Source organism: Lipotes vexillifer, unplaced genomic scaffold, assembly GCF_000442215.2.
Source record: "Lipotes vexillifer unplaced genomic scaffold, Lipotes_vexillifer_v1.1 scaffold472, whole genome shotgun sequence".
NCBI lineage: Eukaryota > Metazoa > Chordata > Mammalia > Artiodactyla > Lipotidae > Lipotes > Lipotes vexillifer.
In genome coordinates, this window is record NW_006797698.1 from 2,081,034 (window position 1) to 2,094,538 (window position 13,505).

General features: G+C 57.2%; 2 protein-coding genes across 2 annotated transcripts in view; one reads left to right on the forward strand and one right to left on the reverse strand.

Annotated features, from left to right (window-relative positions):
• ABCB8 (ATP binding cassette subfamily B member 8) overlaps nucleotides 1–4,373 on the reverse strand; it is a 14,727-nt gene extending 10,354 nt beyond the window's left edge. Inside the window, exons 1-2 of the mRNA XM_007469836.1 lie at nucleotides 4,188–4,373; nucleotides 274–586 (exon numbers count right to left, since the gene is read on the reverse strand). Coding sequence (XP_007469898.1) covers nucleotides 274–586; nucleotides 4,188–4,282 — 408 coding nt within the window. The 5' untranslated portion in view covers nucleotides 4,283–4,373. The remainder of the gene's footprint in view (nucleotides 1–273; nucleotides 587–4,187) is intronic.
• Nucleotides 4,374–6,630: 2,257 nt separating this feature from the next.
• The window catches only part of ATG9B (autophagy related 9B), a 7,800-nt gene continuing 925 nt past the window's right edge, over nucleotides 6,631–13,505 (forward strand). Inside the window, 16 exon segments of the mRNA XM_007469837.1 lie at nucleotides 6,631–6,660; nucleotides 6,662–7,145; nucleotides 7,260–7,303; nucleotides 7,449–7,513; nucleotides 7,705–7,744; nucleotides 7,746–7,867; nucleotides 8,044–8,053; nucleotides 8,392–8,526; nucleotides 10,283–10,443; nucleotides 10,445–11,007; nucleotides 11,156–11,319; nucleotides 11,500–11,675; nucleotides 12,356–12,590; nucleotides 12,771–12,904; nucleotides 13,081–13,139; nucleotides 13,142–13,173. Of these exon segments, the coding sequence (XP_007469899.1) occupies nucleotides 6,631–6,660; nucleotides 6,662–7,145; nucleotides 7,260–7,303; nucleotides 7,449–7,513; nucleotides 7,705–7,744; nucleotides 7,746–7,867; nucleotides 8,044–8,053; nucleotides 8,392–8,526; nucleotides 10,283–10,443; nucleotides 10,445–11,007; nucleotides 11,156–11,319; nucleotides 11,500–11,675; nucleotides 12,356–12,590; nucleotides 12,771–12,904; nucleotides 13,081–13,139; nucleotides 13,142–13,173 (2,454 nt within the window).

Below are 13,505 nucleotides of genomic sequence, written 5' to 3' on the forward strand. Positions count from 1 at the left end.
GTCTCCCACTACTGCCCACACTTTGGGGGCTCCTGTGTCTCTCGGAGAGTTAAAGCCCAGCTGCCAGCCCCAGGGGACCCCTGGACCCTGTTCACCCAGCTGCCCTGTGCAGGTCCTCCTGGGGACCCCCAGCCCCGCTGCTTCCCGAGGTGTCCTCTGAGATTCGGCCAGGCAGGAAAGCTGTCCCTAGGCGGCTCTGGCTGGGGCTTCCGCGAACCCCTGGCTGGGTTCTTCCCTGTCGCTGGCGCGGGGCGGGGCGGGAGAAGACCTCACCACGACGGCTACCCCCAGGACCAGCACGTGGGGGCGTAGAAACTGCCAGAAGAGCTTCCAGCTGAAGCGGGGCTCCACAACACCGGGTCCGGAGCGGGCCGGAGGGGCCGCTTCTGCCTCACACAGTGCCACCAGGCCGTGGTGGGGGCACCTACTCAGGACCATGGGGCCTAGGAGGACTCCCCCAACCCAGCACAAGGCAGAGGGGCTGCGGCTGGGGGCTGGAGGGGCTCGAGGGAGGCAGGCCTGGAGCTGGGGCTGCAGCCGGGCCACGGCCCCGAGGAGGCAGGAGCTGGGGCGGCCATCGCGGGACCTGCAGGGAGAGAACGGCACTGAGGGCTCGAGGGCCCAGCTGGCCCTCAGCTGAACAACAAAGCAGCCGAGCTCTCGGCTCAGCCATCTGGAGAGCAGCAGCTCCTCTCCCAACGGCGCACCCTGCCCTTCTCAGGGCAGCTCTTAAGCAACCTCGGTTTCTGAGATGAACACGCCCAGTGGAAAGCAATCGAGTAGTAAAGGTGTTCTCCCTGGCTCGTCTCAGACGGTGGGCCCTAGCCAGCGACCATCTCCAACCCCTGCTCTCTTAGAATCACAGGACATCAGAGCTGGACGGCGCTCCTCTTACAGTGGAGAATACGGAAGTTCCCAGTGAATGCAGCTCAGAGAGGGAGAGTGCCCCCCCCCCCTGCCTAACCAAGTCATCAGTCCGCTCTGTTTGATCCTCACATCCCTGGGAGGGAGATGCCAGTATTCTCACTTGATAGATGAAAAAATCCTGCAGGGCTGAGAGCTGAAATCATTTGTCCCCAAGCAGCAGAACTAGGACAAGAGAGGAGCCCTGCTGTCTGACTCCAGAATCCAGGCTCATCCTATGCTGCCATGTGTGATGAGCCCAGGGTTATGTGTGGCAGGGCCAGGACTGGACCCAAGTCTCTGACCACTGGTCGGAAGCTTATTACATATCCCATCGCCCTGTCTCCTTCCTGGCCTTGAGTGCTTACGTGACAAGGCAAGGAAGGAAAGGGTGACAGACTCCCTCTCTGTCAGCTGAAGGAAGAAAAAGAAATAAAATCCAAATAACGTATCTTGTCATCTTGGGAGAGGCCAAGATCACCCCTTTCCTGCAGTTTCGGTACCTGTAGACGGCAATGTAGGGCCGCAGCCTACTGTGCATCAGTGCTCTGCTCTGAGGAACAGTAAGAGGGGGTGAACGGTACAGACCAAGTAACTACGCTGCGGTAGTTAAGCTTTAGTGTGTGTGTGGATACAAACAACTAACGACAAAGCCTGCTGAGGCTGGAGGGTGGGGGGAGTCATTACCGTCCTTTTAAAACACCTGGACTTGAGAGGGCAACTAGGACCATAATCATAATTGCATTTTTTTAATTAAAAAATTTTTTTAATTAATTATTTTTGGCTGTGTTGGGTCTTCACTGCCGCGAGCGGGGGCTACTCTTCCTTGCAGTGCGTGGGCTTCTCATTGCAGTGGCTTCTCTTGTTGCAGAACACGGGCTCTAGGTGCGCGGGCTTCAGCAGTTGTGGCTCGCGGGCTCAGTAGTTGTGGCGCACGGGCTTAGTTGCTCCGCGGCATGTGGGATCTTCCCGGACCAGGGATTGAACCCGTGTCCCCTGCATTGGCAGGCGCATTCTTAACCACTGTGCCACCAGGGAAGTCCCCATAATTGCATTTTAAAGATCACAGCAAAGGGGAGTGAGCTGGAGAATGCCAGGAGTGGCTATAGAGAGGCCTGTTAGAAGCATGAGTTATCTGGCTAAGAGCATATGGTAGGACAATCAAAGATCCAAATGAGATTATTGATGAGGAGAGGCTTTTAGAAAACAAATAGATGAAAGGTTTCTTCTTTACTATGATGGCCTTTCATATTTCCAGACCCTCCTAACTACACACTCCATCTCATCCTTCCCTTGTTTCAGGGAGGCCTGGGCCTCTTGCCAACTCTATATTACACCTCCCCCGACCCCATCCACCTGCCTGTCTTCCACTGTGTACTTTATATCTATCCAAAATATAAACGGAAAAGCTCAATGTCCTTCTGCCCTGTGTAAGTGCCCCTCTTCCTCATCAGACCATATATTCCTCGATGGCGGGAAGCCCTATCTTATTCACCACTGCATCCCCAGCACTTAGCAGAGCTCTGGTACATAACAGTGTTCAGCAAACGGTTATGTTTCTTGAGCACGTGCTCTCATTAGAAATGCAGAACAATCTGCCCTGACTCGCTGCTGCAGTGTTTGCAAAGTTTTAGACTTACTGTGCATAACAGTAACAAATATGTTTTACTTTGCGATCCGGCACAACGTCACAGAAAACTTAAATGCTTCACGAAACACTACTCTCCCTCATTTTTTTTTGGCTGTCCTGTGCGGCTCGCAGGTTCTTAGTTTCCCCACCAAGGATTAAACCCAGGCCCCGGCAGTGAAAGCACCAAGTCCTAACCACTGGACCACCAGGGAATTCCCTCCCTAATTTTTAAAATTAATTAATTAATATATTTATTTATTTATTTTTGGCTGCATTGGGTCTTCGTTGCTGCGCATGGGCTTTCTCTAGTTGCGGCGAGCGGGGGCTACTCTTGGTTGCGGTGCGCAGGCTTCTCATTGCGGTGGTTTCTGTTGTGGAGCATGGGCTCTAGGCATGCGGGCTTTAGGAGTTGTGGCATGTGGGCTCAGTAGTTGTAGCTCATGGGTTCTAGAGTGCAGGCTCAGTAGTTGTGGTGCAGGGGCTTAGCTGCTCTGCGGCATGTAGGATCATTCCGGACCAGGGATCGAACCCATATCCTCTGCATTGGCAGGCGGCTTCTTAACCACTGCGCCACCAGAGAAGTCCCCCTACTTTGTTTTTAACACGTATTCCATTATATTCACTTTTAAGTGATTCAGACTCACTAACTTCACTTTATGGACTATTGTGTTGTGACCTGACGTTTTAAAAACACTACACTATGAACACACAAACACTAAAACGTTGTTTGATGTCTTTTCTGGAGTTTCGCTCTGGTTAAAAAACATCGACACCCTTACTCTTTTCCTAAGGACTGTTTTCAAGCCTTTTAATAATTTACCATGGCCACTTTCCAGCTTTTCTCATCTTCTCCAAACTAAGGTCTAAGCAGTGCTTGGTCACTGCCAAGAACTGGCAGATTACTTCCCAGCACCGGTACTTCTAGCCGCAGCTCCGCCCATCTCGCCCTCCATCAGTCAGACGGGCTTTCCAAAGGACACAAGTCCACATCCACCAGCCCCTATGAATCTGCTGCCTGCCTGGCTCTCGGGTTCTTCACTCCAGGATTAGAAAGGCATCAGTCGCTTCTCATAAAGCATTTACAGCGGAGTGGCAGTTTCAGGGTACACGTTCGTTTCCCACCTGTGTCTTTCTCTCTTGAGACCAACATGTATAGAGCATACAAGAACACATACATACGCATTACCAAACTGACTATCTCTGCTGAAAGCATCCCGATTTAGTAACCATTTTTGTTCAGTTCACACTGAATCTTTGGAACAACAGCAATACTAAATGTCTCCGGACACTAATAATTTTTATCTACATCGCCAGACCAATTCCAAGAACGAGGACTGGGGCCGGAAACGGGGGCCCAACACCTGTGCAGCACGGCGCCCGCTGGTGGGAAGAGACCTAGCGTGGTCACTGGCCAGAGCGCCCCCTCCGTTCAGCACACACGCAGATACAGCCGCGCCGAGCCTCCTGCTGGCACCTAGGTCTCGCTGTAAATAATTGAGGCCAATCCCCGAGGGAGTGACATTCAACCCCGGGCCGGGCCGGCCTACAACTCCCAGCAGGCCTTGCGCGAGCCCGGGACTTCATCTCCCGGCGGTCCCCACGCCCTGCCGGCGGGTCAATGGCCCGCGCTCCCAGTAGGTTTGTCCCTTTTTACCTGACGGCCGAGAATGTCTGGAAGCGGAGAGGTAGTAGTGGCTTGCCTGCGACGGGGCTACCCCGAATCCCGACCCGAAATAAGTGCACCAACATGGTGGGGGAGAAAAAGAGCAGCTGGCAACAGCAGCTTCACCCTTACTCCACTGAGGGGTCCATGTTGGCTCCGGCCCCCATCCCGACAACCCCCTCGCGACTCGGCGATGATTGGTGGAAAGAAGCATCAATTTCATTGCAAGCTGTGATTGGAGAAAACCTTGTTAGCCCCCCCCTTCTGGGACTGTGATTGCAGAGAGTCGCCTGTCTCCCGCCCCCAGTTCCGGGCGGGCCCTGCCCTGTGCCCTGTTTCCTGTGCCCGCTGTCCGAGTCGGCTATGGGGTGACGTTTTGAGAGTGTGCAGAGTGCGTCCCCCCGCCCTGGGGTATCCATAGTAACGCGTCAGTTGCTGACCTCCGGGTCATTCTCTTATGGGCGCTCCCGGCGGACTCAAGATGTTCCGGAGTCTCCAGAGAGTGTAGACCGCTGGTTCTGGGAGACTAAGGGACAAAAACCGTTTGGACTTTTTTCAAAACATGTGCACGTCCTTTGCCACCCACCCCGCTCTCCTAGGCGAGTCAGAGCTCCGGGGACGGAAGCCACATATATTTTGGGGAAAAAAACCCCTGGTGATTCTGATAAGCTGCCCCTACTCAATGGTTTAGAACCGCTGGCGCGACCCTAGATCCATCTCCCCCACAGATGCCTTCCTACCGCAGTTAGGCTGACTGTGCCTGAAGCTGCCACCGCACAGCTCTTACACCTCTGTTTCGCTCTTAGTTATTTCTTCTGTGTAATTACTTGTTTGCATAGCTGCCTCCCCACTGGGCCTTGACTTCCTTTTGGGTAAGTGGCTCTGTCTCATTCATCCGTCCCCTCCTTCCCCTCCAAATGCCTGGCAGGGAAAAGTGTCCTTAATAATAAATTGACATGAATTGGGGCCGGTGGTAGGGAGGCTGTTCATCGATGAATCTGGAGTGAAACTGGGTAGGAAAACGTCAGGATTAGTCTGAGGTTGGGCTGGGTGAGAAGGCTGTATGGGAGGGTCCTAAAGTGAGTATGGTGGAATAACAGGGTGAGTGAGGCTGGGGAGAGACCAGAGGAAACCCCACATATCTGATTTTGACAGGTGTCTCAGAGAGATCATGGGAATTTCCTAGCCCCTCTGCAGTGTGGGATTCCATTTTGGGCACCAGGACTCTTGTTTTCATAGCTCTGCCTCCTGCTCGGGGATAAAACTATGCAAGTCCTGAGCTACCATGACAATTCCCCTCCCAGGAAGGAAGCACAGGTTCCTCCTCTAAGTTCCTCCAGTGGGCAATCTGGGATGTACTCTGTTCCTCTGTTTCCATGTCTTGGATACTGGTCCCTACATCAGCGCTTGGACTTAAGCCCTGGAGACCCTGACACGTGGGTGGCTGAGTCAGCACCTCAGGAATGGACTTCAGTAGGAAACCTGATGATTCAGGGCCTCAAGAATGGCATTGGACAAGCCACCATACCAGCTGCCTGGGCCTCCTCCTCCTCGAGGTGGCAACAAGGAACTCAACTCAGTCAGCTCATCCCTGGGGCACCCAAATTACCGGCCCTTCCAAATTCCTGACCTTCAGCTGCCCTCTGCTGGGTCAGCCCTGATGCTTCTCAGGGGGCCCCCAAAACTGGATCAGAACTTGGTAGAGAGGGTTTCAAGAGGATAAATAAGCAAACATACTGGAGCTTCCGAGGAACCCCACTTTCCTACTGTAAAAGCTCCGAGAACCACCTCTCATCCAAAATAATTGCCTCTCCTCTCTTCACTTGCTCCCTCTCAGTTTCCCCCACCCTGGCTGCAAAGTCAGACGATCTCCCCTTTTCCATTCCTTAGCACTGTCATACAAGCAAAACATGCAGCCTTTTTCGTTTTCTTTTTTTCTTTTTTGTGTTTGGTCTTAAAGTGTTTCTATGTTGATCACTCTGTGTGTGTGTGTATATAGAGAGGGGAGATAAGTTGTTTTGTTTTTTTCTGAGATAAGGTTTTAAGAAACTAAAGATGTATATCTTGGCCCCATAGCTCTATAATCCTAACTAGGATTCTTTCTGTCTTTGTTCTTGGCTTCTGCTCTCTGGCCTCCCCTCTTTAAGTCCGCTGGGGGTCTGAAGGTGGGACCATGGGGATCTCCTCTGCTCCTGCCTCTCCAGGTACTGCCCTGCCAGGCATGGAGGCGGGGCCCTAAGAGGTTTGGCCGCAGGTTGCCCTGGAAGGGGTGTGGGTGGTCGGGCTGGTGACTGCGCCTGAAGCCCGCCCTGACTGAGTCACCGGGCTGTAGTCACCGTCCTGGTTGCTGAAGTCCCCGCTCAGCAACGCAGACCTCTTCTGAAACAGCAGCAGCTCCCATCTCTCCAAGCTTTCAGGAGATGCCGCCGGCCTGATGGTGAGGCAAATGGGCGGGGGGTGGGGTGGGGACCAGGGGGCAGCTGGGGCGTGGATCCGTGCCCCTCGTCCCCATGCCACTGCCTCCTCTTTCTCCTCCTCCGGGTCCGGGACCTGGGGGAGGGAGGGTCTCCACCTTCTCTCTGGCCCCTGCCCCTCACACAAAAAGCACCCCTCCCTCAGCTCCTCCTTCAGCCCCGGGACCCCCCTACCCAGCGGTGCAGGCCCCAGGGGCTTCTCAGCCTCGCTATAGTACCCTCCCCACTCCTGCTACCCCCGCCATGCAGCCCCGGCCCGCGATGATGCCCATCTCTGCTCCCCCTTCCTGGGGTTCGCACTCTGCACCTGCCCCACGCCGATGCCCCCAGGACCCTCCTAGGCTGCGGATAGGCCCTCTGATCCCTGAGCAGGATTATGAGAGGGTGGAGGGCTGTGACCCTGAGGGGTCCCAAGATTCAGCCCTCCATGGGGAGGGGCAGCAGCCCCTGCTTCATGTGCCTGACGGGCTCTGAGGTGAGGGGCTGGGGAGGGCCTCAGGGCTCCAGAGTGTCCCCCGGGCTGGGCCTCTGGCAGAGGCTTGAGGGCATGGAGGCAGGTGAGTCCCAACGCTCTCCCCTCTGTGCCCAGGCTCCTGGCACCACGTCCAGAATCCGGACAGCTGCTTCACCAAGATATCCTTTTGTGCTCTGCCTGGCAGAAGGGGCACGGGAGGCAGGGAGATAGGGATGCAGTGGGTTGGGGACTTGGGGGCTGAGGAGTCGGCGTCCTCAGGAAAGGCCCATCGTGCCGCAGGCTTAATTCTTGACGCCCTGCCACATGTACAGCTACCACCAGAGGAGTGGCTTTGCCTGTATCCTGCTGGAGGATGTCTTCCAGCTGGGGTGAGATGCTTGTCCCAGACCCCAAGCTCTTCCCCTGGCTTCTTCAGTAGTGCCTGCTGCTTCTGGGCCTCCAGTGCCTTCCCAGGCAACCCAGGGGCTCAGCAGGATGGGTTAATCCGGGCGGGCCCGGAGGCTGGGGCAGGAGCCCTCCCAGCCCGCGGGCCTCTTCACTGCACTCCCTCCCGTCCCAGACGATTCATTTTCATTGTCACCTTCACAACCTTCCTTCTTCCGCTGCGTGGATTACAGCGTTCTCTTTGCCAACCAACCAAAAAACCGAACAAGACCTGGGTCGCTCCACAGCAAAGTGACCTCGTCCGATGCTATCCTAGCCTCATCCCAGAGTGCCCAGTGGTGAGTGACAGCTGGTGGGGGAGGTGATGGGGGAGAGCAACCGACAAAGACAAAAGCCTCCCCTCCTTTTGTTCCTTGGTTTAGATCAGCCATTCTCCAAGTTTTTAGTCTCAGGCCACCTTTGATACACTTAAAATTGATTGAGAACCCAACTCCCAAGACCTTTTGTTGATGAGAATCCTATCTGTATTTATCTCGTTAGAGATTAAAGCTGAGAACAGCTTAAAGCTGTTCCTAAGAACATACAAACATACATTCCATCGACTGTGACCGTGATGTCACATAGCCTCTGGAAAAGGCCATTGTATACTCTTGGGAGAAGGAGAATGAAAATGTCAGAAAACCTTAATATTATATGAAAAGTTTTGACTTTGCAGACACTCACAAGGGCCTGGGGACCCCTAGGGCCCACATTTTGAGAACCACCGGTCTGGCTGGGTCCCCTCCCCCATCGCTCCCCAAGCCTGGTCTCCCTTGCTACGGGGCCGCTACTTTCTCTCTTCTGTCTGTCCCACCCGGCACAGGATCCGCTCCAGCTGGTCTTCCCGCTGATCCTGGCGGCTGCCGTCTGGCTGTTCCAGCTGCTTTGCTCGGTCTGCAAACTCTTCAGCTACTGGGACATCCAGGTGTTTTCCAGGGAGGCCCTGCACATCCCCCCAGTGAGTTGGGTGAGCGTGTCTGTGGAGGGGTGCCATGTCAGGGGGCAGAGGGTGGGAAGGAGTAGGGAGCTGTACAGACAGAAGGATCCACTGGGAAGAGGGCAGAAGCCCTTAGAGACACCTACCCTTGGCTCCGAATAACGTTAGGAGGTGGGGTACCACCTCTTAGAACACAAGGTCCTTACTCTTGTGGAGCTTAGTTGATGTAGATGGTTATGGAAGATGATGTACAGTCACGTGCTCGTGGTCCAAACAATGGGTCTTTAGAGGAAGGGCAGTCACCTGACTTTCCAGAGCAGGAGGAACTGGGGTTGGGCTGGGGAGGATAGGAGGTGGGGAGGCATTCCAAACCCCAGGCAGGAAGGGGGCAGGGGAAGCAATGTGCATCTTTGGGCAGCAGTAAGGAGACGGACCCACCAGCCTGCAACTGAGTGTTCAGGCCCCCGTCAGCGAGCCCACCCCCCGTTCCGGCCCCTGTTTGTAGGAAGATACTTCGTCGGCCCCTGGTCACGCTTTGCTCTTCCCCCCCGCATCTCGCTCATGCTCCTTCTGGCTCTGCACCTACGTTCTAGTTTTTTTTTTTTTTTTTTTTTTTTTTTTTGCGGTACGCGGGCCTCTCACTGTCGTGGCCTCTCCCGTTGCGGAGCACAGGCTCCGGATGCGCAGGCTCAGCGGCCATGGCTTACGGGCTCAGCTGCTCCGCGGCATGTGGGATCTTCCCGGACCGGGGCACGAACCCGTGTCCCCCGCATCGGCAGGCGGACTCTCAACCACTGTGCCACCAGGGAAGCTCCCCAAGTTCTTTCTTTAAGGCACAGCGCAAAGGCTACCTTCAGCAGCCAGCTTTCCCTGCTCCTCTCAGAAGTGCAGAGCCCTTTACACAGCCCTCCTGTGCAGCAAAGGGGAGAGGTTCTCGAAAGCCCACCTGAGTACGGAAGCACGAGCCATAGCACAGGAAAGAGTCGCGAGGGCTGGGGATGGGAAGCTGAGGGAAGCTGAGGAGCTGGACCACTGCTCCTCCAGGAGGTGCCTGACCCCTCTTTCCCCTTCCTTCTTTCCCCTCTTCCTTCCGGGGGAAAGGGAGACCCTGGGATGGACTGGAGAGGCTGGCCTGGAGGGACTTGACTAAGCTGGACTGGGGAGGCTGGGTGAAATTGGGCTAAAATGAGGTTTGCAGATGAGCTCCAAGTGAGATCTGACAGCCTCCACCCCAGATGGGGACACAGCCACTGTCTTAAGAAGGTTAATCTGATGGAGTGGGATGGGGCGGGGTGTGTGTATGTGTCTCAAAGCATGCTGAGGTAAAAGTTTGGGGGCTTCCGGGCCCAGCGGGCTGGTACCCTAGGAATGGGAAAGAGACTGCCTTGTTACCTGCAGCTCTGATGTACCTTGTATGTGTAGGGCTGCGGGCATGGAGGGGCGAGCGGTGGCCAGGAAAACCTGCTGTTACGGAGCTAAGCTCAGATACATGTGGAGTTTGGTTTATGAGCTCTTCCTGGGAAGCACATGACTCACGGCCTCAGGAGGGGCAGGGGCCTGAGGAACACAGTTCGGAACAGGGTGAGGGTAACTAAGAGGTGCCCCTTGGTGTCAAGGCGAAGGGAGGGCGAGGGGGCAGAAAGCAAAAGGTGGCAGCTTTCGTGCCCGAGAGACACTGGGTGAGGACGGCGGGGATGCATCTCTGGTCATGGGGAGTTTGGGTATCGCAGTGGAGAGGAATCCAGGTGGCTGGCGCTCGGGCTTCCCCTCTCCGCAGGAGGAGCTCAGCTCGGTGCCCCGGGCCGAGGTGCAGTCCCGCCTCCTGGCGCTGTTGGGGAGCGGGGGGCTGTGCGTGCAGCCGAGGCCGCTGACGGAGCTGGACGCCCACCACCGCATCCTGCGCTACACCAACTACCAGGCGGCGCTGGCCAACAAGGGCCCGCCGCGCCGTGCCCTGGGGAGGCAGGGCGGCCTTCCTCAGCTGCGGCCTGGCCCCCAACGTCGATCTGCTCCTCTTCCGCGGGCCCTTCGCGTTCTTCCGCGGCGGCTGGGAGCTGCCCGACGCCTACAAGCGCAGCGACCGACGGGCCGCCCTGGCCGCGCGCTGGCGGAGCACGGTGCTGCTGCTGGCGGCCGTGAACGTGGCGCTGAGCCCGCTGGTGCTGGCCTGGCAGGTGCTGCACGCCCTCTACAGCCGCGCGGAGCTGCTGCGGCGCGAGCCCGGCGCGCTGGGGACGCGCCGCAGGTCCCGCCTGGCCCGCCTGCAGCTGCGCCACTTCAACGAGCTGCCGCACGAGCTGCGCGCGCGCCTGGCCCGCGCCTCCCGCCCCGCCGCCGCCTTCCTGCGCGCCCCCGCGCCCCTGCTCGCGCTGCTGGCCCGCCAGCTCGTCTTCTTCGCCGGCGCGCTCTTCGCCGCGCTGCTCGTGCTCACAGTCTACGACGAGGATGTGCTCTCCGTGGAGCACGTGCTCACTGCCATGACCGCGCTCGGGATCGTGGCCAGGGGCCAGGTGCGATGGGGGAGATGTCCGGGGAGGGGGCATTCCTCTGTCCTGGGGCTGAGCCTCCCGCGCATCCCTACCCCTCCCACCGCTAGTGGCCCCCCAGCCGCACATCCTGTGAACGGCGGGCCCCTTCTTCATCCCCATCCCGCCCTCTAGGTGTTTCATTCCGGGTGCGCAGGGCCAAGGTCGTCTGCCGCAAATCCTGCTGCCGGCGGCCTTGGCGCGCATGCACTACCTCCCGGAGGAGACCGGCCCTGCCGGCAGGACCAACTCTTACCGGCAGATGGCGCGGCTGCTGCAATACCGAGCGGTGAGGGTCACGCCCGTAGCGGGGCTGTGGAGGAGGCTTGGCTGCCCGCGGTGTCTGGGGACAGACGGGCTCAGGGCTGGCCCTCCCGGGCGTCGGGGAATGACTGGGTTGGAGGTTTCCTGCTTGGCGAGTTTGGTTGCCCTCAGCAACCCCTTCTCAGCCTCACCCCTGCTTCCCCAGGTCTCCCTCACAGAGGAGCTCCTGTCCCCTCTCCTCACCCCACTGTTTCTGCTCTCCTGGTTTCACCCTCGCGCCTTGGAGAGCATTGACTTTTTTCGTCACTTCACTGTAGATGTGGCCGGGGTTGGGGACATCTGTTCCTTTGCCCTTATGGATGTGAAGCACCATGGCCACCCCTCAGGTAAGAGCCCGTCCCTGGCTGTGCGGGGTTGTGGTTTGGTAGGAGTCTGCTTGCCTCACTCAAAGCAGAGCTGGGTTCCACCCCCAGCTTCATTGCCTGCCACCTGTGACCTCGAGTTAGTCACTTCACTTCCCCTTAGGGCCCTCATTTGTCAAATGAGGACAGTGCGTGGGACTCTTATGAGGATTATGTGAGATGACGTGTAGAGCCCTACCAGAGTTCCCAGCACGTCATAGCACCTATAAATGGGAACGTCTTGGTCAGTGGATGGGACTGGAGTCAGGCCAGCCCTGGTATCCAGTGTGAACAGGTTTGGCAAAACACTGAGGTCACGCCGTATCCTAGTGCTGAGTCTGGACACAGGTCCAGCTCTGTGGCTGTGTTTTTGCGTGTTCCTGAGCTAGTCCCCATTCTTTCCAGTTCACCTGGAAAGAAGGAATGGGGGGCTAGTGTTTCCTGTCCTGCCTACCCCAGGTGGCACCCGCTACAGCTATAAAAGTGGTGTTCACGGGAGTTCTCCAGTGGCCTAGTGGTTAGGATTTGGCGCTTTCACTGCCAGGGCCCGGGTTCCATCCCTGGTAGGGGAACTGAGATCCCACAAGCCATGTGGCACGGCCAAAAAAAAAAAAAAAAAAAAAGTGCTGTTGGCGGCACCCTGAAGGACTGTCGTTGCTTTCAGTGGCTCTCAGAGGGACAGACAGAGGCCTCACTGTCTGAGCGGGCTGAGGACGGGAAGATTGAGCTCTCACTGATGTTCTCCCTGGTTCATCCACAATGGTGCCCCCCAAGCCACAGCTCCAAGTTCCTGGGGCACCTTCGAGGCTGGGTGCAACAAGATGCAGCCGCCTGGGGCGCCAGCTCGGTTCGCAGCCCCCCCAGCCCTGGGGTCCTCAGCAACTCCTCCCCTCGGGTGAGTCGAAGCCTGCCTGCCCTGCTGCCCTCTCCCCCGGCCCCCCCCACCCCCCGCCTCACCTCTTGTATTAACTCACTCACTAGCTCAGCCTGCTCTCCTGCCTTTCTTAGACCTCCGCCTCTGCTCCTGTCCTCTCTTCTGACCCTCTCTTCTCACCCTCTCTTCTCTTGCGCCCAGCCGGAGGCCTGCCTGGCCAACCTCTCGATGCAGCCCCTCGTGCCACCCCAGGACCTGATCCCTGTAGTCCCCTGCCCAGCTGCAGCCATGGCCAGCCTCCTGGCCTCCATTTCCCGAATGACCCAGGACTCAAGGTGAGGGGTGGGGGCCTGAGACGCAGGGAGCAGGGCTGGTGGGGCTGATCCTCCAGGAGAAGGGTGCAGGGGCATGGGTGCGGGGGTGACCAGAAAGGGGAGGTGAAGCCTGGCCCTCCCTGGGGCATGTGGGGACGGGGGGACATGTCTGTTTTTCATCCACTGTGCCCTCTGTTCTGTGTGTCCCCAGGAGGCACTGGGGGCCAGAAGCTGGCCCAGCTCCCAGAGCTTTGCGTCTGCTGAGTCTCCACGCCGTTTACCTGCACCAGGTGATTAGAGGGGTGCCAGAAAGAGAAATGTGGGGAGAAAGCAGCTGAACAAAATGGAGAGTGTGGAGGGGCTGGAGTGTAAGGAATTACCCCACAGGAAAGAACACAGTTCAGAAGAGGGTGAGGGGAACTAAGAGGTGACCCTTGTTGGTGACAAGACGAAGGGAGGGCGAGGGGGCAGAAAGGGAAAGAAAGGTGGCAGGTTTCGTGCCGAGGGACACTGCGCGAGGACGTGAGGACACATGGGTGTTCGCACTCCCCTCCTGGAATCCTCTTAACAGCCCCGCCCACTGGCTAGTCACTGTGCTCTTTTTTTTTTTTTTTTTTTTTGT